Source organism: Hylobates moloch, unplaced genomic scaffold (genome assembly GCF_009828535.3).
Source record: "Hylobates moloch isolate HMO894 unplaced genomic scaffold, HMol_V3 SCAFFOLD_264, whole genome shotgun sequence".
In the NCBI taxonomy this organism is placed as follows: domain Eukaryota; kingdom Metazoa; phylum Chordata; class Mammalia; order Primates; family Hylobatidae; genus Hylobates; species Hylobates moloch.
The window spans coordinates 1-22,809 of NW_026652539.1; the positions used below are offsets into that span (position 1 = coordinate 1).

Here is a 22,809-nt window from a genome sequence, read left to right on the forward strand (position 1 = left end):
GGAGTGTGAATGGGCCCAGGTGACAAATATTTACTTTCCCAGAATCCCTTGCACCTAAATGTGGCCAAGTCAGCAGCTAAAACCCATTACTTTCCCAGAATCCCTTGAAGCTAGGAGTATGAATGGGCCCAGCTGAAAAATATATACTTTCCCGGAACTGTTTGCACCTAAATGTGGCCAAGTCAACGCTAAAAACAGTTACTTTCCCAGAATCCCTTGAAGCTAGAGGAGGCCACATCTGCCCAGCTAAAAATATCCAGTTCCCCAGGACCCTTTGCTGCCAGGGACAGCCATACCCCTAGCTAAAATTACTCATTTTCCCAGAAGCCTTCACAGCTACTGAAAGCCAGTCCACAGCTACAAGTATTCACTTTCTCAGATTCACTGCAGCTAACCAGAACCACAGTCTCCACTAAATGTACTCACTTTCCCAGAATCCCTTGCAGCTAGACGGCTATATACCCAGCCAAAATTAATCACTTTCCTAGAATCCCTTGAGGCTAGCAACAGCTATGGCCTCAGATAAAAATACAGTATTCACTTTCCCAGAATCCCTTGCAGTTGGCAGTTGCCATGTCCCTGGCTAAATACTTGTTTTGCCAGAATTCCTCCTGTGAGTGACTATCTGACCCAGTCTGCCAATGAGATATAAACAGAGGGTTTCTGGAAAGCCCTGGCTTTCCTGATATGGGGCATTGGGTTACGGATGTATTTTCTGAGCTTTGTAAAGGATGCCTCATGCTTAGAGCTGTATCACCTATTGTGACCTAATTTGACCAGCTTTTGACCTGCAGTGACTTTTTTTTTTTTTTTGAGACAGAGTCTCCCTCCGTTACCGAGGCAGTAGTGTGACCTCAGCTTACTGTAACCTCTGCCTCCTGAGTTCAAGTGATTCTCATGCCTCAGTCTACTGAGTAGCTGGAATCACAGGTGTGCACCACCCCACCTGGCTGATTTTTTTGTATTTTTACTAGAGATGGGATTTCGCCATGTTGGCCAGGCTCGTCTTAAACTCCTGGCCTCATGCGATCTGCCCTCTTAGGCCTCCCAAAGTTTTGGGATTACAGGTGTCAGCCACCTTGCCCAGCAGACCTGCAGTGGCTTTTATAACCTGAAAGCCCTAAGGCAGTGTTTTGTTTACCTCACCCTAAGCTGATTAGTATAAAGCAATGAATGAGAATCAATGACCACACTTGTGTGTGGCACGCATTACATCTGGAAGGATGCTGATGAGAACCAATGTAGTTCCTGACCAGTCACTGCTGAACACATCCCTAACTGATGTATGACACAGCGGAGGACAGAGCAGGGAGGCCATGCTCTTTGGGAGGTAGGCGGCTGCTATTACTGCATCACTACGTCCGCTGAGGCTTCTGCCTGCCCTGCTTCAAATCCTTCCTTGGTTCTGTACTACCTTCAAACCCAGGCCCACATGCCTAGGCTTGGCATTCTGTGGACTCTGGCCTCAGCTGACTTCCCCAGCTGCTCCCCTCTACAGGGAGGCTCGTGGTTATGCCTGTCACTCTGAAGTCACCTCTCTGGTGTCCAACCCTGGATCCACTGTGTGATCCTGAATCAGTGTCCTCACCTCTCTGGGCTTCTGGGTGCCTATCTGTGATAAATAATTGGACCTGCTTCATGGGCAACTTGTGATGACAGAATGAGTTGGTTCATGTAAAGTGCTGTCAACGGCCTCGGACACCTCCAGCGTTATTACTATTGTTTCGATTGTTATTACTGAAGGCCTTTTTTGGTGCCTGGGGGAAATTCAAAGATGCTCCATGCCAAGTCCAGCCTTCAAGGAGCTTACAGTAGGAAGGGAGGTAAAGGAAGTACAAAAGCACCTCTGCGTGCAAGATGGGACCCGACTCATCCCCTAAGGGAATGAGGACTACCCTTCTCCCTCACCCCTCCAGCAGCTCTGTGCTTGCACAGCAAGGAACCAAAAGGCATGTACTGGACAAAGTGCAAAGTGACCAAGCTCTGATCCAGACACTGAGGATACATTAATTAAAATGAGTTCACACAGGAAATAAATTTCCAACCATGCCTGGCACTCAAGACATGATAGGGTCAGCTGGGCACAGTAGCTCACACCTGTAATCCAGCAATTTGGAAGGCCGAGGTGGGCAGATCACTTGAGGTCAGGAGTTCAAGACCAGCTCGGCCAACATGGTGAAACCCCATCTCTACTAAAAATACAAAACTTAGCCAGACAAGGTGGTGGGTGCCTGTAATCCCAGCTACTCAGGAGGCTGAGGCAGGGGATCGCTTGAACCCAGGAGGAGGAGGCTGAGGAGGCTGCAGTGAGCCGAGATCACACCACTGCACTCCAGCCTGGACGACAGACTGAGACTACATATCTCAAAAAAACAAACAAAAAAAGACATGATAGGGTCACCGTTGTCATAATCAGGATTATTATTACTGTTATTATTATGTTGTTATTCTTCCTCCATCCCGATCTAATCACCTGATCTAACCACCTGGTTTCTATAAACCCACAGCCCGATGTACGCTGGGTCTCTACGACCACCACCTCACACCTCGTTTCAGTTCCGCCTCATCCTCCGTCTCCACTAAGTCCCCAGAGGAAGTGTTCCGAAGCTCAAAGAGCCCCTTGCCGTCTCCCCATTGTTCGTGGAATGAACCTCAAAGGAGCCTCTGCAGGGCCCGTCTCCTGCTAGTTTTTTTTTTTTTTTTTTGCAGAGTTTCGCTTTGTTGCCCAGGTTGGAGTGCAATGGTGCTATCTCGGCTCACCACAACCTCTGCCTCCCAGGTTCAAGCGATTCTCCTGCCTCAGCCTCCTGAGTACCTAGGATTACAGGCGCAGGCCACCATGCCCGGCTAATTTTGTATTTTTAGTAGAGACGGGGTTTCTCCATATTGGTCAGGCTAGTCTGGAACTCCTGACCTCAGCCTCCCAAAGTGCTGGGATTACAGGCGTGAGCCACCGCGCCCGGCCTCTCCTGCTAGTTTCTACAGCCTCTACCCACACCCTCTGCACTTTCCTCCCACAAGTTTTCTCTAGCCCCAGGGGCTTCCCCCATTCAAAACCCTCCATGGCTCCCCAGTGTGTTCAAAATGCCACCCAAGCTCCCTACTGTGGTCCTCAAGGAGCAGTGTGGAAATGTGCCAATTTCCAGCCTCTTCCTGGTACCTCTTCCTCCCGCCCAACACCAGGCACCCACCCAAAAAATGTGCCGTAATCTCGCACACTCCAGGGCTTCTGTGCTTGGCTCTCCCTCTGCCTGAAACACTCTCCCTGTCTTCTTCCTCCTCCTGGCTGACATCTTTTCCTATTTGAAGACTCAGCTGGGAAGCCACCCCCTCCAGGAAGCCCTCCCTGACTTTCAGGCTGGGTTAGGAACCGCATCAGGGTTTTCCTCCAGGTCTCCCATCCCAGCCCTGCCTACTCTGGGTTGTCTGTCTCTTGTGACATGTCTGTCTCCCGCACTGGACTGTAAGCTCCATGAGGACAGGGCCAGAAATCACTTCTGTGTCCCTGGCAATGTCTCACACAGCGTCGGGCCCAGAAGATCCCTCAGAAGTATGTCAGAAGAATGTGGCTTCAGAGGGAGATGCCACTTTGTTTCTAGTGGGCAAACAGTCTGGTGTTTCTAGGCCTGCTGCCTGCTATTTTCCTATCCCCTAAGCCTGGTTTCTTTGGATCCCGCTCACCCAGTTTCTTTGCAACCACAATTCCACGTATGCCTTCGGTCCCCAAGAGCTGGAGCCTTAACCCTGATGTTATGTAAGAGATTGAAGCCCTGAGCTATGATCCCGGGCCTTTTCTGGACTCCCTGTGGGACTTCAGGCCACTCCCTCCTCTGTCTCTGAGTCTCAGTCTCCCCAGTCCATATCACAAAGGGCCAGTGTTGGCTTCCAAGACCGTCCACGGGTCCAAGTGTCGTAGTGTCTCTAGCCACAAGGGGGCAGTGTGGGCCTGCTGAGGCCAAGGAGGGGGGTGACCCGCGCAGGTGGGAAAGAGCTGGGTGCCCTGGTGACTGTCTCCAGGGCAACGGAGGAACCCAGGCTCTGTCTGGGGTGGCCACGCCATTTAATCTGTTCCCACCCTCCTGATGCCTGATGCTGGGAGAAAGCCCAGGCTGGGAACCCTGCCGGTTCAGCCCAGAGCCAAACATAAACCCTCCCAGCCTCCTCCCAGCAGCTCCAGCCACCGCCTCTCCCTTCTCTGCCCTTTCTGTGTCCTAGTCTACCTGCCTCTCCCTCTCCCTGGCCCATTTCAGTTTGCACCGTTCATTCTGTCTCATGTCTTCTCCATGTCTCTCTGATTCTCCCTGTATATTTCTGTGTGTCTGTCTCCCCTGCTTGTATTTTTTTTAGAGACAGGGTCTTGCTCTGTTGCCCAGGCTGGAGTGCAGAGGCACTATCATGGCTCATTGCAGCCTCAAACTCCTGGCCTCAAGCAATCCTCCCGCCTCACCCTCCCAAAGCGCCGGGAATCCAGGTGTGAGCCACCGAGCCTGGCCTGTTTCTTTATCTTTGTGCCTGTCTCTCCATTCATTTCTCCCCCCTTTCCCTGTGTCTCTGTCTCTCCATCTTTCTCTCTTCTCTCTCCTCCCTCCCCACTTACCTGCGCTCACCGTAATTGCCTCTAAAAACTGCTCCCTCCATGAATGGGTCCCAATTACCAAGGCCAAGTTCGTTTTCTTGATGAGTTTATCCACCGTGTTCTGGGGACGAGAGGGTGGGGGAGAGGTCACTGCCCCTGAGCGAATCAGGGAAGCTCCGTGCAGGGTCCTGGGTTGGGGGCTCACAGCCTGTGCCCAGGGGTCCTCAACTTTCCACACCCCAGTTCTGAAGGCAAGCAAGGAAAAGGGAGGCGTGTGCTGTCCGTGGTCCTGACGTGGGACCCTCCTTTGGCCTGATCTTAGGAAGCTTGTGGCTCCCCGCTTTCCGGACCCTCCCCAAGGAAATGACCCAGGCTGGACTCCAGGAAGGTGAGGACCTGGAAAATCACCTTAAAATCATACGACTCCTCGATGATGACCTCCAGCCGGCAGTTTTCCCCAAGAACTGGCTTGCCCATCTCTGCTATCCTCCGAGCCTCCTCCTCCTCGGCTGTTAGCTTCCTGTCCCCATCCCCTGCAGCATGAGGGATGGGTGTTAAGACTCTTGGGAGACCTACCTAACTGGGCCTGCGATGCCTTTACTACCTGTCCCCATAGTTAGAGAAAGCCTATCTGTTCTCCTCTGGGAAGCTCCTTGGTGACTCCTCCCAGCCTTCCACCTGACCACCGTCTCCTTCAACCCTGAGGTCCAGCTCCCGAGGGTTGATTCATGACCTTTAGTTGGTGGGCTCTGGGGTTCGTATGGTGGAGGCTGTGAGACCTCAGGCAATGCCTGAGCCTCTCTGTGCCTTAGTTTTCATATCTGTTAAACGGGCACAATAATTAGTACCTACCTCATGGGGTGGTTGTGAGACTTAAATGAGTTAATTCGTGTGAAGTGCTTAGAACAGTGCCTGGCACACAATAAATATTCAGTGCATGTTATTATCTTTATTATTATCACCAACATTATCATCATCGTTGCCACCCTTATAGGGGAGGCCCGGTCTCTACATCCAATTTCCGGAAACATCCTAGAGTGTGGCTGAGGTGGTGAGGAAAGGGGAGGATACCCGATTTTGGCACAAATCTTGGAACCAGACCCACTTATATCCTGGTCCTGAGCTCGCTTCTCTCCCCAAAGTATGCTGACCCCTGACTCCAAGCCCAGCAGCAGCCCAACCCTAATTCTGGTCCCTAACTCTGAGCTGAACTCTCACTGTGGCCCCAAATGGAAGCCTGTCATCAACACTGACTCCAAACCCCAACCCTCAGCCCTGGGTCTGACCTCAGCACAACCCTAGCCCTAAACCCTAATCCCGACTCTAACATTCACCATAACCTGGAGCATCAATAACCCCAAGCCAAATCCCAAACTCTATCTCCAGATCTAACTCCAGTCCTACACCTGACCTCAAACCTCAGTCCCAACTCCCACCTCTGACACCATCACTCAGGAGGAGCTTGACCACATGGCAGAAGCTGAAGTGTGTTCACCTGAACCTGTTTCCTCTCCTTCCTGGGCAAAGAGCTGAACTACATTTCCCAGCCTCCCTTGCAGCTGGGCGTGGCTATGGCCTGAGTTATGGACACTAGAATGTGGGCAGAAGTGATGGTCAGTCCCTCCAGGCTTAGCCCCCGAAAACCTCCCATGTGAGCCTCCAAACTCTCTTGCCCTGTTCACCAGCAGCAAACCCAGCGACAATGTCAAAGCTCCCTGGCACAGTGGAGTCACAAGATGGAATGGCCACATGGCAGAAGAAAGCCACCCACCAACTAGGAACACTCTCGTAAAACTTTGCCTGAGAGGCCAGGTACAGTGGCTCATGTCTGTAATCCCAGCACTTTGGGAGGCCAAGGCAGGTGGATCACCAGAGGTCAGGAGTTCAAGACCAGCCTGGCCAACATGGTGAAACCCTATCTCTACTAAAAAATACAAAAAAATTATCTAGGTGTGGTGGCAGGTGCCTGTAATCCCAGCTACTCGGGAGGCTGAGGCAGGAGAATCTCTTGAACCCGGGGGGCGGAGGTTGCCATGAGCTGAGATCGTGCCATTGCACTCTAGCTTGGGCAACAAGAGCGAAACTCTGTCTCACAAGAACAAACAAAAAACAACTTTGCCTGAGCAAGAAATAACTTTTTTTCTCTCTTCTTCCTTCCTTCCTTCCTTCCTTCCTTCCTTCCTTCCTTCCTTCCTTCCTTCCTTCCTTCCTTCTTTCCCTCTCTCTCTCTCTCTCTTACTTTTCTGAGATGGAGTCTGGCTCTGTCACCCAGGCTGGAGTGCAGTGGCGCGATCTCGACTCACTGCAACCTCCACTTTCCAGGATCAAGTGATTCTCCTGCCTCAGGCTCCCGAGTAGGTGGGATCACAGGTGCCCATCACCACACCCGGCTAATTTTTGTACTTTTAGTAGAGACAGGGTTTCGCCATGTTGGTTAGGCTGGTCTTGAACTCCTGACCTCAAGTGATCCGCCCTCCTGGGCCTCTCAAAGTGCTGAGATTACAGGCATGAGGCACTGTGCCCAGCCAAGAAATAACTTTTGTGTTAAGCCCCTGGGATTTGTGGGTCAGTTTGTTATAGCAGCTTGTATTGCTTCCTCCAACTAATACAATCTTTAATCTAACCCTAATCCTAACCTCGGATCCCAATTCTGATCTTGACTCCAAACTGACTTTGTCCATCTCCAAGCCACTGACCTCTTACTCCAAACTGACTTGACTCCAAACTGATCTTGACTCCAAACTGACTTTGTCCATCTCCAAGCCCTAACTCTTACTCCAATCTCTGACCTTGGCCCCAATTCTAACCTAAATTCCTCAAGCTCTATTACTCACCTCAAAGTCCAACTTTAGCTTTGACCTAAATCTGACTCTAATTCTAATCTGATCCCACCAGCAGGAAAGAACCTCCACTGTGACTCTCACCTTAACACGGTCCTAACCCTGATCTCCAATCCAAACCCCACCTCACTCCTAATCAACCCCAAACTGGATTCTCTCTGATCCCACTCTCCCAAACCCAGATCTGATTGTATGACTTACAACCCTGATTATAGACATAATCTTTTCTTTTTCTTTTGAGATGGAGTCTTGCTCTGTTGCCCAGGCTGGAGTGCAGTGGCACAATCTTGGCTTATTGCACCCTCTGCCTCCCGGGTTCAAGCGCTTCTCCTGCCTCAGCCTCCCAAGCAGCTGGGATTCCAGACGCCTGTCATCACGCTCAGCTAATTTTTTTTTTTTTTTATTTGAGGCAGAGTTTCGCTCTTGTTCCCCAGCCTGGAGTGCAATGGCGCGACCTCGGCTCACTGCAACCTCCACCTCCCGGGTTCGAGCGATTCTCCTGCCTCAGCCTCCTAAGTAGCTGGAATTACAGGCGTGTGCCATCAGGCCCAGCTAATCTTGTATTTTTAGTAGAGACAGGGTTTCACCATGTTGGTCAGGCTGCTCTCTAACTCCTGACCTCAGATGATCCACCCTCCTCGGCCTCCCAAAGTGCTGGGATTATAGGTGTGAGCCACCACATCTGGACTCACCCAGATAATTTTTGTATCTTTACAAGAGATGGGGTTTCACCATGTTACAGACATAATCTTGACCTCCAAAATGCTAACTGTAATCCCAAACTCACATAGGCACCACCAACTCTCAGGCCAGCCCCCACTGTCCCCCAGCCCTGAATCTGCCTTTATCTCACCTCCAATCTGCCTCAAACCCAACCTGGAAGAGTAGCTTTGGGGCTGGGACCCTCCCCCAGGCCCTCTTCCAGTGGCTCCTCCCCACTCAGAGCCCAGAGGTGACTTCACTCACCTTGATTGAGTAGCAGAGCTGGGGAGAGACAGAGACAGGCAGACAGTGAGATCAGTTCCCCACGAAGCTCAGGTCCACGAGCTTTAAGGAGTGCCTGCAATTGAGCCCCTGAAAGTCCCCCGACCCTGGACCCCTTACTTCTCCCACAGCCCACCGGTCACCCCTCACCTGAAATCCCTCGCTTAAGCCACTGGGGCTGGCCCAGCTCAATGAAGAAATTATCCTTTTTCTCATATTCCTCGTCATCAACTATCTTCACCTGAAGAGTTTTCCTGTGCAGGGGGCAAGGGGGAGGCAGAACACTCAGCGTAAGTCCCCCTCCCCAGACTCACCAGGCAAGCCTCCTGGCAGCCACCCAGTTTTCCGAGCACCTCCTCTGTCCCAGACTCCACAATCTCATTTAATCCTCACCACCACGCAGGGAGGAAGGCTCTATTATCATCCCCACTTGACAGAAACAAAAGCAGGCACTGGTGAGGAAGCTGAGTCTGATTAAAGCAAAGCATTCTAGGTGCGGTGGCTCATGCCTCTTATCCCAGAACTTTGGGAGGCTGAGGAGGGAGGGTTGCTTGAGGCCAGGAGTTCGAGACCAGCCTGGGCAATATATTGAGATCCCATCTCTATTTATATTAAATAAGTTATTTTAAAAAATAGGGCCGGGAAGGCCGGGCGCGGTGGCTCACGCCTGTAATCCCAGCACTTTGCGAGGCCGAGGCGGGCGGATCACGAGGTCAGGAGATCGAGACCATCCTGGCTAAAACAGTGAAACCCCGTCTCTACTAAAAATACAAAAAATTAGCCGGGTGAGGTGGTGGGCGCCTGTAGTCCCAGCTACTCGGGAGGCTGAGGCAGGAGAATGGTGTGAACCCGGGAGGCGGAGCCTGCAGTGAGCCGAGATCGCGCCATTGCACTCCAGCCTGGGCGACAGCGAGACTCTGTCTCAAAAAACAAAAAAAAAAACAAAAAAAAAACCAAAAAAACAAACAAACAAAAAAAAAAACAAAAATAAAAAATAGGGCCGGGAGCGGTGGCTCACGCCTGTAATCCCAGCACTTTGGGAGGCTGAGGTGGGCGGATCATGAGGTCAGGAGATCGAGACCATCCTGGCTAACACAGTGAAACCCCCGTCTCTATTAAAAATACAAAAAAATTAGCCGGGCGAGGTGGCAGGCGCCTGTAGTCCCAGCTACTCGGGAGGCTGAGGCAGGAGAATGGCGTGAACCCCAGGGGGCGGAGCCTGCAGTGAGCCGAGATCGCGCCACTGCACTCCAGCCTGGGCGACAGTGAGACTCTGTCTCAAAAAAAAAAAAAAAAAAATAGGCCAGGCGCGGTGGCTCACCCCTGTAATCCCAGCACTTTGGGGGGCCGATGAGGGCGGATCACGAGGTCAAGAGATCGAGACCATCCTGGCCAACATGGTGAAACTCTGTCTCTACTAAAAATACAAAAATTAGCTGGGTGTGGTGGCACATGCCTGTAGTCCCAGTTACTCGGGAGGCTGAGGCAGAAGAATCGCTTGAACCTGGGAGGTGGAGGTTGCAGTGAGCTGAGATCATGCCACTGCACTCCAGCCTGGCAACAGAGCGAGACACCATCTCAAAAAATAATAATAATAAAAAAATAAAGTAAAGCGGTATGAGCTCATGGTTGAGGCAGGATTTGAACTTACAACTGTCAGAATCCAGACTGTTAACCCCTGCACTCCAGCCCAGCCACTATGGTCTCCTACCTAGATTACTAGTTGCCTGCTAAACAATCCCATGCTTCAGCCTCACCCCCCACAGTCTGTTCTTTCAAGAGCAGCCAGAGTGATCCTGATAGAACCAGAGTGAGACCGCGTTCCTCCCCTGTGCAAAACATTTGCAAGGCTCCTATCTCTCACAGAATGAAAGTCAAAGTCCTTAGAATGGCCCACAAGACCCCCTGCAATCTAGCACTCATTCCCTTTCTGGCCTCCTTGCTATTCCTTGAACAAGCCAGGCCTGCTCGTGCCTCAGGGCTTTTGCGCTGGCTGTTCCCTCTGCCTAGAACACTTTTTCCCCAGGCTCCCTTCCTCAGTTCTTCCGGTTCTTCATTCAAACTTCACCTTCTCAATGAGACCCACTTCTTCCATCTTATTTAATAGTGAAATCCTTCACTGCTCCCACCCCAGCACTCCCTTATACTGCTCTGTTGTCTTTCTTTTTAATGTATTTATTATTATTTTTGGAGATAAGGTCTTGCTGTGTCACCCAGGTTGGAGTGCAGTGGTGCAATCATGGCTCAATGCAGCCTCAAACTCCTGGGCTCAAGCGATCCTCCTGCCTCAGCCTCTCATGTAGCTGGGGCTACAGGCATACACCACCATGCTCAGTTAATTTTTTATTTTTTGTAGAAATGGGGTCTCACCACATTGCCCAGGCTTGTCTTGAACTCCTGCCCTCAAGTGATCCTCCCATCTTGGCCTCCCAAAGTGCTGAGATTACAGATGTGAGCCATGGCACCTGGCCTGTCTTCTTTAAATATCACCTTCTAACATTTATTTAGTTTATTGTTCATTATTTACCATTTGCTTCCCCATTTTTAAATCTAAGTTCCCCCAGGTAAGTTCATTTATGTTTTTTGTTTTATCTCCAACACGCAGAACAGTTCCTAGCATGGAGCACACCCTCCATACATAGTTTGCTAACTTCAATCCTTCAGCACAGAAAACCCTCAGCTTCCTGCTCTCTGTCCCAACCAGATTTGGAGAGTTAACCAAGTGCTGATGCTAATTGATTTTCTCAGCATCTCTGCTCCTATGGTAACCAGGGGGTGGCAGGAAACAGCCAGAAGTTGCCTGTCACCTTCAGGCACACAACCCACGCCCCTCGACCCCAAAGACCCACAAACCCAGAATGCCCACAGCTCTGCCACTGGCAACTCTTTCGGCTGTAGGAACCATGTAGTCCCACAAGGCCTGGCCCCAGAACCCAGAAACACAAACACCCAGCCCACACAGTCACCCAATCGAGGAAGCACAGCCGATCACACCTCCCACACCCACACGCCATCACACCCTACAGCCATTCCCACTGCAGTGGCAAGACTGCATGGACCAGATGCCCGTCAGTTAGCACGACTCCCCCACCACAGCCTTGGTGACATCGCCACCCTGCAGCCCCTCACTGTGGTACCACGTAGACGCTCCTACCTTATATCTAACTCCTGACGCCTCTTGGTGTCTCTGTTTACTTCCTTCAGTGCCTCTCTGCATCTCTGTCCCTACATTTTCCATCTTCTTTTCTCTCTCTTCCTCTCTCAGCTTCTCTGGGTCTATCTCTCCATCTCTGACTCTGTCTGTCTCTCTGATTCTCCAGCAGTCTCTCTCTCTGACTCTGACTCTCTCCGTTCTCTGTCTCAGTCTCTTCTCGTCTCTCTGCTCTCCCTTTTTTTGAAACAAAGTCTCGCTCTGTTGCCCAGGCTGGAGTGCAGTTGCATAATTATGGCTCACTGCAGCCTTGATCTCCAGGGCTCAAGCAATCTTCCCACCTCAGCCTCCTAAGTAGCTGGAAATATAAGCGTGTGCCACCACACCTGGCTACTTTTAAATTTTTTATAGAGACAGGATCTCAGTATGTTGTCCAGGTTGGTTTTGAATTCCTGGCCTCAAGTGATTCTCTGACCTTGGCCTCCCCAGTGCTGGGGTTACAGGTGTGAGCCACAGCACCTGGCCCGCCCTTCTTTACCTGGATTCTTCTCTCCCTGTCTCTGTCTTTCAGAGTCTAAAGAATGGAGTAACAAAAGTCAACACACTTCAAGCAGAAGAGTTTCAATCAGGCAGTCATTCAAAAGACGCATCTCAACACACAAACGCGCACAAGACACAGCGACACCCGCGCAAGGACAGGCGCACAAAAGACGGCCATGTGGGGACATCCGCCCACCTCCACCCTCCTGGTTTCAGGATATTTTCAATTTTCTGTGGGTGGAAAGAAAGGGCCGCCCCCGACCTCGGCATGGGCTGTGAGCTGTCCGCGGTGCTGAAATGCTGGGGCCGGCGAGGAGGGAGGGTCTCCCGAGACATGCTCCTCACACACCCTGACACACACAGACAGCTGCCGACACAGTGACATGCTGACAGGGTGACACACACACCTCTGTCGCTCACTCTCGCAGACACGCTGCGATCCGCTGACACACAGTGACTGACGTGCAGTGACAGGCACGTCAACTGCGCCCTGGCAGGCGCGCCCTCAGGGGACCCAGACGCAGGAGAATCCCAACGCGAAGGAAACAGCAAGAGGGACTCGAGCTAGACCAAGGCAGGACTTCCTGAGATCAAAAGAAGCAGATTTCCTCCCCAGCCTTCTCCCTTGTTTCCTGAAAACTCCACTCTCCTGCCCTTCTCCCCTGCCGGCCTCTGATCTCAGACCCAGTCTCCTCATCCTATCTCTCAGTGGCCCAAACTCCCTTTTCTCTCTGTAGCATCGTGAGAACCTCTCTTTCCCTGGGTCAGTTTCTCTCCTCCATGAGTGTCTTTATCGCCTCTGCATCTCTCTGCCTTTCAGTCTCCCTCCATCTCAGTCTTTCAATATCCACCTACCTCCCTCTCTCGAGGCATCTCTGTCTCTGTGTCTCTTCCTTTTTTGGGGGGGCGGGGGGAGACGGAGTTTCGCTCTTGTTGCCCAGGCTAGAGTGCAATGGCGTGATCTCAGCTCACAGCAACCTTCGCCTGCTGGGTTCAAGCGATTCTCCTGTTTCAGCCTCCCGAGTAGCTGGGATTACAGGTGCATGCCACCACGCCTGGCTAATTTTTGTATTCTTAGTAGAGACGGGATTTCATCATATTGGTCAGGCTGGTCTCGAACTCCTGACCTCAGATGATCCACCGTGTTGGCCTCCCAAAGTGCTGAGATTACAGGCATGAGCCAGCGTGCCTGGCCTCTAAGTTCCTGTCTTTCTGTGTCTCTGTCTCTCTGTTCTGTCTGTTTCTCTCTCCAGTTCTGTTATTCTGTCTTCAGCTCTCCCTGTGTCCATCTCTGGGTCTCTGTCTCTGTGTTTCTCATGCTCTCCCTGCCACCCCATCTCTGTGTGTCTCTCCTCCATCTCTGAGTTGATCCTCCAGCCCAGTTGCTTCAAAGCACCTCTAATTAGCACCTGCCCATCAGAGGAAGGAAGAGTTTCCCTAAACACTAATTAGCCTCCTGTTTTCTGTGTTCTGAAGCCACAGCTGGGAGCTTGTGGGGGTGGGGGACAGAGGGTGTCCCAGCCTAGGGAAGCCGTGTGGGGGAGGACAGGGCCTGTAGGGTTGCAGCAGCAGGAGGGAAGCAGGTTGGACTATAAGAAGGACCGGAAGAAGCAGAAAGAAAACTCTCCATTCCCCCATCTCTTGGTGAGAGAGAGGGGTCTGGGATGGCGCCTCTCGCAGCCCCCAACCCAAGTTCTCAACAACCCTCAGACGCAGACCAAGCCAGACAGAGAGCGAGAAGGAAAGGTGTGGAAAGTGTGCCTGAATATAAGCTGAGTCAGAGAGCGAGGTGCTGGGGACAGACAGCCGCAGATGAACAGAGACGCAGAGACCCAGAGAGAGACAGCCCAGGGAGCGAGAGACGCAGAGATGCAGAGGGAGAGACGCAGAGACAGCGAGAGCAGTGAGAAGCTGAGTGCTGCCCGAGGCGGAAGCGCAGAGGCTGGGAGGAGGAGGGAGGGGGAGCGCGGTGGGGACTCCGCTTGAGTAGGAGGCGCGTGGGCGGCACGGAGGAGGGAGACAGACGGGCATGCGGGGGCGGAAGGGAGCGGGCAGAGGAGGGGCAGGTGCTGCCTGCATCCTGGGCAGGGGGGTGGGGGAATGTGAGGCTTCAGGCACACATTGGGGGACACTCGGGCACCTGTGTAAGGGGTGGCCAGGGATCTGGGCGTGAGAACAGCCCTGACTTAATAATTTAGTGTATGTATCTGTGACTTTATGTGTGTCTGCATGTGTTTGGTTTTTTTTCTTTTTTTGAGACAGGGTCTCACTGTGTCGCCCAGGCTGGAGTGCAGTGGGTGATCACAGCTCATTACAGCACCTAACTCGTGGGCTCAAGCCATCTTCCTGCTTTGGCTTCCCAAGTAGCTGGGACTACAAGTGCACACCACCATGACCAGCTAATTTTAAACAATTTTTAGTAGAGTAGAGGCTGGTCTCCAAATCCAAGGCTCAAGCCATCCTCCCGCCTGTTTCCTAAAGTGCTGGCACTACAGGCATGCGCCACCACTAATTAAAAAAATTATTTTTAGAGTACCAGTCTTGCTATGTTGCACAGGTTGTTCTCGAACTCCTGGCCTCAAATGATCCTCCTGCTTCGTCCTCCCAAAGCGCTGGGATTACAGGTGTTGACCACCACGCCTGGCCCTGCCGTGTGTGTCTATGTGTGTGTGGTGCGTATAAATGGCTTTGTGTCCAATATGTAAACGTCTGTCTACGTGTGTGTCTGAGTGTATCCAGCCAGCCCACCTCCCCAGACCCCATTTTTCTAAATCCCAGCCCTCAGGCTCCCCAGTGTCTCCCCAGGCCCTGCCCTGCCTTCCCAGGCCTCCAGATTCCACCACCATCTTTTGCCAAAGCCTCGCCCAGATTCCCGTTAGGTGCCCCGCTATTTCCCCAGGTTCTTCCTCATACCCAGAAGCCCCACCCCTTCCCTGGCTCCGCGTCCCCCGGCCCCACCCATCTTGTTAGGCCCCGCCTTCTTCCGCAGCCCGCATCTATTTTTCCATTTCCTGGTGTCGTACGTCCAAACCCAGACCCCACCCATCGCCCTGGACCCGCCCCCTCTCCACAGCCACAGACAGCGTCTTATCTCCACAGGCCTGTCCCCACATCTCCCTGGGCCCGCTTCTTCAGGACACACTCCACGAGCTACCAATTAAGGCCCCACACCGCTCTCCCCAGGCCCCTGTCCCATCTCTCCTCACCTCGTCCACCCTTCCTCCTTGGAGCCCTCTTCTCACCTGTCCGGCCGCCCCTCTAGGCCTCGCCTCTTCGTTTCACAGTCACAACCCCACCAGGCCCCGCCCATGTGGTGGACACAGCACACCTAGGCCCCGCCCCTCCCGAGGCCAAGCCCACTTTGGAGCATGATTCACTCAGGCCCCTCCCCTCCTGAGGGCCCAGCTGTTCAGTGAAGCCCCGCCCACCCTGTGGGCATGGGTCACAGGCCCCACCCACGTTGCGGGCACGGCCCCGCAGGCCCCGCCCCCCCCGCGGCCCCCCCAGGACCCGCCCACGACGTGGGCATGGTTCACCCAGGCCCCGCCCCTGAGCCCCACCAGGCCCCGCCCATTCTGCGCCCCGCCCCTCTCCGGCCCGACACGGGCGTGCTCACATGGTCTCGTCGTCGCCGAACTCCAGCTCTCCGCACGCGTCCTCGTAGTGCACGCCGCCGCCGCGCGCCGTGCCGTCCACCGTGCGGTAGGGGAGGCGCACGGTGCCGCGCGCGCCCGAGCTGCGCACGACGCGCACGTCCACGGTGCCCATGCACTCGCTCACGTGCAGCAGGCGGTCCTGGAAGGAGAAGATGCCTGCGTGGTCGTCGTCCAGGATGGTGACGGTGGCCAGCAGCGGCGCCACCAGCCGCCCCTTGGGCCGCCCGCCGCCGTCCGGCTCGAACATGCCCTGCGCGTCGCCCACGCGCAGGTTCAGCAGCCGCACGAAGAAATGCTCGTCCTCCTCGAAGATGTCGTCGTCGATGATGCCGATGCGCAGCTCCTTCTGCGTCTCGCCTGGTTTGAACACCAGCGTGCCCTCGCTGCGGCGGGGTGGGGAGGGGGAAGAGTGGGGTGAGGGTCGGTCATCGGCTGTGTGTTGTACCGGGGGAGTCTGGACGTGCTTCCCAGAGGAGGAGTAGGTGCCATAGAATAACTCCCAAGTATGAGGGTCGACAGGCACTAAACAAGTAATACTGAGGGTGAATCGGGGTGGGCGTCCTGGAGGAAGGGCTGCAGAGCGGGAACAAGACAGAGTGGGCCCCTCCCCGCGTGGAACTCGTGAGGAGCAGAAGGCGGGAATTAAACAGGTAATGATAAGGTTGAGATCAGGGCAGGCTTCCTGGAGGAGGCATTAGCGGGTGGGCATACTCCAGGCAGAAGGAACAGCACGTGCAAAGTCCAAGAGTTGAGAGGGAGCCTGAGGTGTTCTACATCCCTGCTTCTCAAACCTTAATGTGCATATGAATCCCCTGGTGGATCTTGTGAAAATGCAGATTCTGGTTCAGAAGCTCCTGGGTTTCTAGAATCGCATTTCTAACGAGCTCCAAGGGATGTCCTGGTCACATTTTAAGTGGCAGGGATATAGGACCCAGAAAGGACTCTATCATTCCTCTGATAAAAACCCTTCCCAGATGCCCCCAAGAGAAACTCCATACACCTTAACTTGGCATCATTCATTCATTCAACAAACACTCCTAAGGGCACCCGTTCTCTGCCTTGTGCTGAGTGGTGCTGGGGACACAGCAGTAACCAGGCCCTGTCCTCACAGGGTTCACAGCCCCATGGGACAGCCATATCACCATGACAATTGCACATTTAATGATTTAATTACGGTTCATTCATTCAACAGATACTGACCGTTGTGTGCCAGGCATTGTTTTAAGTGTTGGGGGAACGGCAGCAATAAGAAGCTTTGAGATTCTGTTTTAGTGCAGAAGAATGAACAATAAACAAACACAGGATGTCAGGTGGTGATGGTGCTATGGAGAGAAACAGGAGGGTAGGGAGTGAGAAGACGGAGCTGTTGGCATGGTCAAGAAAGCCTTTTGGAGGAGGTAACATTTGAGCAGAGACCTGAAGGAGGGGAGGGAGTGTGCCATAGGGAGGATGCCTGGAAAAGAGTTTTTTGTTTTGTTTTGTTTTGTTTGAGACGGAGTCTCGCTCTGTCATCCAGGCTGGAGTGCAGTGTCTTCATCTAGGCTCACTGCAACCTCCCCTCCCAGGTTCAAGGGATTCTCCCACCTCAGCCTCCCGAGCAGCTGGGACTACAGGCGCCTGCCACCATGCCTGGCTAATTTTTTTTTTTTTTTTTTTGAGACGGAGTCTCGCTCTGTCGCCCAGGCTGGAGTGCAGTGGCGCAATCTCGGCTCACTGCAAGCTCCGCCTCCCAGGTTCACGCCATTCTCCTGCCTCAGCCTCTCCGAGTAGCTGGGACTACAGGCGCCCGCCACCACGCCCGACACCACGCCCGGCTAATTTTTTTTTTGTATTTTTAGTAGAGACGGGGTTTCACCGTGGTCTCGATCTCCTGACCTCGTGATCCGCCCGCCTCGGCCTCCCAAAGTGCTGGGATTACAAGCGTGAGCCACCGCGCCCGGCCATGCCTGGCTAATTTTGTGTACTTTTTTGTAGAGACGGGGTTTCATCATGTTGGCCAGGCTGGTCTTGAACTCCTGACCTCAAGAGATACACCTGTCTTGGCTTCCCAAGTGCTGGGATTACAGGCGTGAGCAACCGTGCCTGGCCAAAAAGAGTATTTTTGGTAAAGGGAACAGGCAAAGTGAATGCTCTGACCTGAGACTGGACAGCCGGACAGGGGACAGGATCTGACTTAGGGACAGGTCACCTCTTCGAGGAACTGCAGGGAGATCATCATGATGACAGCAGAGGGAGCCAGGGCGAGAGGGTGGGAGATGACATCACAGCGGGAACAGGGGCAGATCTCCTTGGACCGGGGTGGGCCACGGTGAAGACTTCTGTGTTTACCCTGAGTGAGGAAGGAGCCCTGTGAAGCTTCAGAGCAAAGGAGGGACGTTTGGAGCAGAGAAGGGACATGAGCTAGCTTGGTGTTAAAAGAGTAACAGTTGTAAATCTCTGAAGCACCCATAAGATACTCTGTAATGAGGGGAGCCGGGGAGGGAACAAGGCAGTGACATTAGATTAGTCAGAGTGAAATTCTGAGGGGTCATGGAGTAAGTGAGCTCTTCCTGGCAGGGCTGCAGACATCAGCAGGACTCTGGGATGTTAAGGAGTCTTGAAAATCTATCCTTTCCCCTGATCCCTTCTACTGTACATGGAAGGGGCTCAGCACCATCTCTGAACCCTGCTATGTGATCCATATGCATTCACTATCACTTTCATATTAAAGGGGTTCTGGGGCCGGGTGCGGTGGCTCACGCTTGTAATACCAACACTTTGGGAGGCTGAAGTAAATGGATGACTTGAGGTCAGGAGTTCGAGACCAGCCTGGCCAACACAGTGAAAACCCGTTTCTACTAAAAATACAATTAGTGGGGTGTGGCAGCTCATGCCTGTAGTCCCAGCTACTCCAGAGGCTGAGGCATGAGAATTGTTTGAAATGAGGAGGCGGAGGTTGCAGTGAGCCGACATCACGTCACTGCACTCCAGTCTGGGTGACAGAGCAAGACTCCGTCTCAAAAAGGTGGGGGCAGGGAGTCGGGCTCCAGTTCTCCAGCTCTGTGGGAGGAAGAGAGGTACCCCAAGGTTCTGGCAAGAGGTAGGGGGCGTAGAACCTGGTGAAAAGACCTGCAGTGGAGCGATGAGGGAGTCCCTCAGCTCAGGATTCGCTGTCCATGGTGATGGAGCCCCCAGGAGGGTGGGCTGACCTGCTTCAAGCCCAGCTTGGCCGCCATGCCAGCTGTGTGATCTTGGGCAGTCAGGATTCTGCAGTCCTCTGAGCCTTGGTTTCCTTATCTGTGGAATGGGCTAATAATAGTGTTTACCTCCTGGCATTATGGTGAGGACTGAATTGATACAGGGGAAGCACCCAGAGGCACAGCGAAAACAATGACAGTTAGCTAGTGATATCCACATATTAATATTATAATCTTAGAGTCCTAAAGTCATGGGATATGAGACATTTACATGTAAGGGATAAAGGGATCAGTAGAATGTGGAGATTGTAGCACTACCTCTTTTTTTTTTTTTTTTTGAGACGGAGTCACCCTGTCGCCCAGGCTGGAGTGCAGTGGCACGATCTCGGCTCACTGCAACCTCTGCCTTCCAGGTTCAGGCGATTCTCCTGCCTCAGCCTTCCAAGTAGCTGGGATTACAGGTGTGTGCCACCATGCCCGGCTAATTTTTTGTATCTTTAGTAGAGATGGGGTTTCACCATGTTGGCCAGGCTGGTCTCAAACTCCTGACCTCGTGATCTGCCTGCCTCGGCCTCCCAAAGTGCTGGGATTACAGGCATGAGCCACTGCACCCAGCCTTTTTTTGTTTTTGTTTTTGTTTGAGACAGGGTCTTGTTCTGTCATCCAGGCTGGAGTGCAGTTGCACAATCCCAGCTCACTGCAGCCTCGACTTCCCGGGCTTAAGCAGTCTTCCCGCCTCAGCCTCTCGAGCAGCTGGGACTACAGGCTCGTGCCACCACACCTGGCTAATTTTTATACTTTTGGTAGACATGGGGTTTTGCCATGTTGCCCAGGCTGGTCTTGAACTCCTGGGCTCAAGCAATCCACCGGCCTTGGGCTCCCAAAGTGTTGGGATTGCAGGCATGAGCCACTGCATACATCCTGTAGCATCATCTTTGCCAAACGATTAATCCAAAGATTTAGCACCATCTTTACCAAACAATTAAACTGGGCAGCACAGTAATGGACGAGTGGACATCATGTTCCTCCTGATACAATGCACCCAGGGGGATAGAGCATCGCTTCCATGGGATTCCTGCCAAGTGCAGGACTCCAATCATCAAGAAGCGTTAGACAAACCCAGATTGAGAAACATTCTAGTAACTGGCCTATCATCTTCAAAAGCATCAGGTCACAAAAGTCATGGGAAGGCTGAGAAACTGATCCAGACTGAAGGAGACTAAAGAGATTTGACAGGGAAATGCAACGTGTGGTTCTGGATCAAATGGGAAGAGAGGGCAGGAGTGAAAATACAGCCACCAAGGATATTACAGGGATGACTGGGGAAATGGAAACACAGGCTGCTGACATTGAGTTAACAGTATCAATTCAGCGTTAGATTTCTTGAGTGAGATCATAGTATTGTGATTAGGTAGGAGAATGCCATTCTCAAAAGATGCATGCTCAAATATTTAGGCATGAAGGTCATGGTATTTGCAACTCGTGGTCACAGAGTGTCACAATTATTGTTGTTATTATTTTATTATTATTTTGAGACAGAGTCTGGCTCTGTCATCCAGGCTGGAGTGCAGTGGCACAATCTTGGCTCACTGCAACCTCTGCCTCCTGGACTCAAGTGATTCCCCTACCTCTGCCTCCTGAGTAGCAGGGACTACAGGCACACATTACCATGCCCAGCTTTTATATATATCTATGTATCTATATATATCTATATCTGTATCTATATCTATCTATCTCTCTCTCTATATATATATATAGAGAGAGAGAGAGAGAGAGAGTGTCTTGATCTGCTTGTCAGGCTGGAGTGCAGTGGCATGATCTTGGCTCACTGCAACCTCTGACTCCTGGGTTCAAGCAATTCTCCTGCCTCAGCCTCCCAAGTAGCTGGGATTGGACTTTAGAAGCCAGGCATCAGAATCATAGAAGGCTAGATTCACAGGACTTATGTTCCAGCATTGGACACAGAATCTGAGAAGACGAAAATCTTAAAGCCATCAAGTCAGAGACTGGATGGGGTTTGGATTAGAATACCAAAATGTTGGTTGGGCGTGGTGGCTCATGCCTGTAATCCCGGCACTTTGAGAGGCCGGGGTGGATGGATCACCTGAGGTCAGGAGTTTGAGACCAGCCTGGCCAACATGGTGAAACCCCATCTCTACTAAAAACACAAAAATTAGCCAGGCGTGGCAGCACACACCTATAATCCCAGCTACTCAGGTCCCTGAGGCATGAGAATCACTTGAACCCGGGAGGCAGAGGTTGCAGTGAGCCGAGATCGTGCCACTGCACTCCAGCCTGGGCAACAGAGTGAGATGCAGTCTCAAGAAGATAAAGAATATCAAAATGTTAGAATTCTAGAATCTTAGAACTTCAGACCCTTAGTGTGTCAGCATCATGGGGGATTAAATCTCAGAATCTTGGAACAACTGTGCTGTTTGAGGTTCTCAGAGATCACGTTTAGTTTGGAGAAACTAAGGCTCACAGGTGTGAACCTGTGGGAAACTTACAAAAAGAAAAAGGCTTTCCTTCTTCAAGACACTTATTTCCATAAGTCAGAAAACTGTTATAATAGAAATGCAAATCTACAATGTCCACTATGAAGAGAGCTTCCTCAGATATGGTGCATTTATGCAGTGCACAACTTCAACAACTGTACATGGCAGACCTGCCTGCTCAGACTGAGGCAGGAACTTACCCAAAGAACAGGGTCCAGGACTAAGCTTGGATTGGAACCCAAGTCTCCTTCCTCCCAGTCTTTGGCCTAAGGTACCTTGATAAGGCAATGCCAGGCCTCGAATGTCTACCAGGATAGGAAATCAAGGAAGGATAGGAAGATGTTGACTCTTCTTAGCCCTTTGGTTCCACCACTGAACAGCATTTCCTCCTTCACTTCAAACATCTTGGTCCTGGCCAGGTGCAGTGGCTCACACCTGTAATCTCAGCATTTTGGGAGGCTAAGGCAGGTGGATTGCTTGAGCCCAGGAGTTCAAGACCAGCCTAGACAACATGGTGAAACCTTGTCTCTACAAAACATACCAAAACAACAACAACAAAAACGAAAACAATTAGCCAGGCTTGGTGGCATGTGCCTACACGTAGTCCCAGCTATATTGGAGGCTGAAGTGGGAGGATTGCTTGAGCCTGGGAGGCGGAGGCTGCAGTGAGCCATGATTGCGCCACTGTGCTCCAGCCTGAGTGACAGAGTGAGACTGTCTCAGACAAAACAAAACAAAACAAAACCGCAACAGCCTGGGCAACATGGCAAAAACCCATCTTTACAAAAAATATAAAAATTAGCTGGGTGCTGCGGTGTGCACCTGTAGTCCCAGCTACCTGGGAGGCTGAGATGGGAGGATCACTTGAGTCCAGGAGGTTGAGGCTGCAGTGAGCTGTGATCGTGCCACTGCACCCCAGTCTGGGTGACAGAGCAAGACCCTGTCTCAAAATAAACAATAAAAAACAATCTTGGTCCTGAGGTCATTTGTAAGTGACAAAGTGGGCTGTTATCCCAGCAGGTGACACCTGTACTCACTTCCTTCCGCAAAGCCTCAGGGCTCTAGATGGGAGCAATGTGGAACAGGGGTGGGTAGGAGTGGAAAGGGGAAAAGATAGTTGAAAGCAGGCCCCAGTATGGTGAATGCAGTTCCCTCAACTGAGGGCATCTGGATGATGTGGTACACTGCAGGAGGATGGACCAAGTGGCCAAAGGGATCCCATGCTATAGGGTGATGGAACAAAGACCTGTGAACAGCTGCATTTTGTTTTGTTTTGTTTGAGACAGTGTCTCACTCTGTCACTCAGGCTGGAGCACAGCACACCGTGCACCTGTAGTACCAGCTACTTTGGAGGCTGAGGTGGGAGGATCAGTTTAGCCCAGGAGGTGGAG

General features: G+C 52.2%; 1 protein-coding gene across 2 annotated transcripts in view; it reads right to left on the minus strand.

The window, feature by feature from the left end:
• Positions 1–6: 6 nt before the first annotated feature.
• Positions 7–22,809, minus strand: part of LOC116464198 (sodium/calcium exchanger 2) — a 38,655-nt gene continuing 15,852 nt past the window's right edge. Inside the window, exons 3-7 of one of the 2 annotated variants that reach the window (XM_032147485.2) lie at positions 15,708–16,130; positions 8,551–8,654; positions 8,383–8,400; positions 4,985–5,109; positions 7–4,697 (exon numbers count right to left, since the gene is read on the minus strand). In XM_032147485.2, coding sequence (XP_032003376.2) covers positions 4,401–4,697; positions 4,985–5,109; positions 8,383–8,400; positions 8,551–8,654; positions 15,708–16,130 — 967 coding nt within the window. In that variant the 3' untranslated portion in view covers positions 7–4,400. The remainder of the gene's footprint in view (positions 4,698–4,984; positions 5,110–8,382; positions 8,401–8,550; positions 8,655–15,707; positions 16,131–22,809) is intronic. The other variant, XM_058435011.1, reaches the window with a different exon arrangement.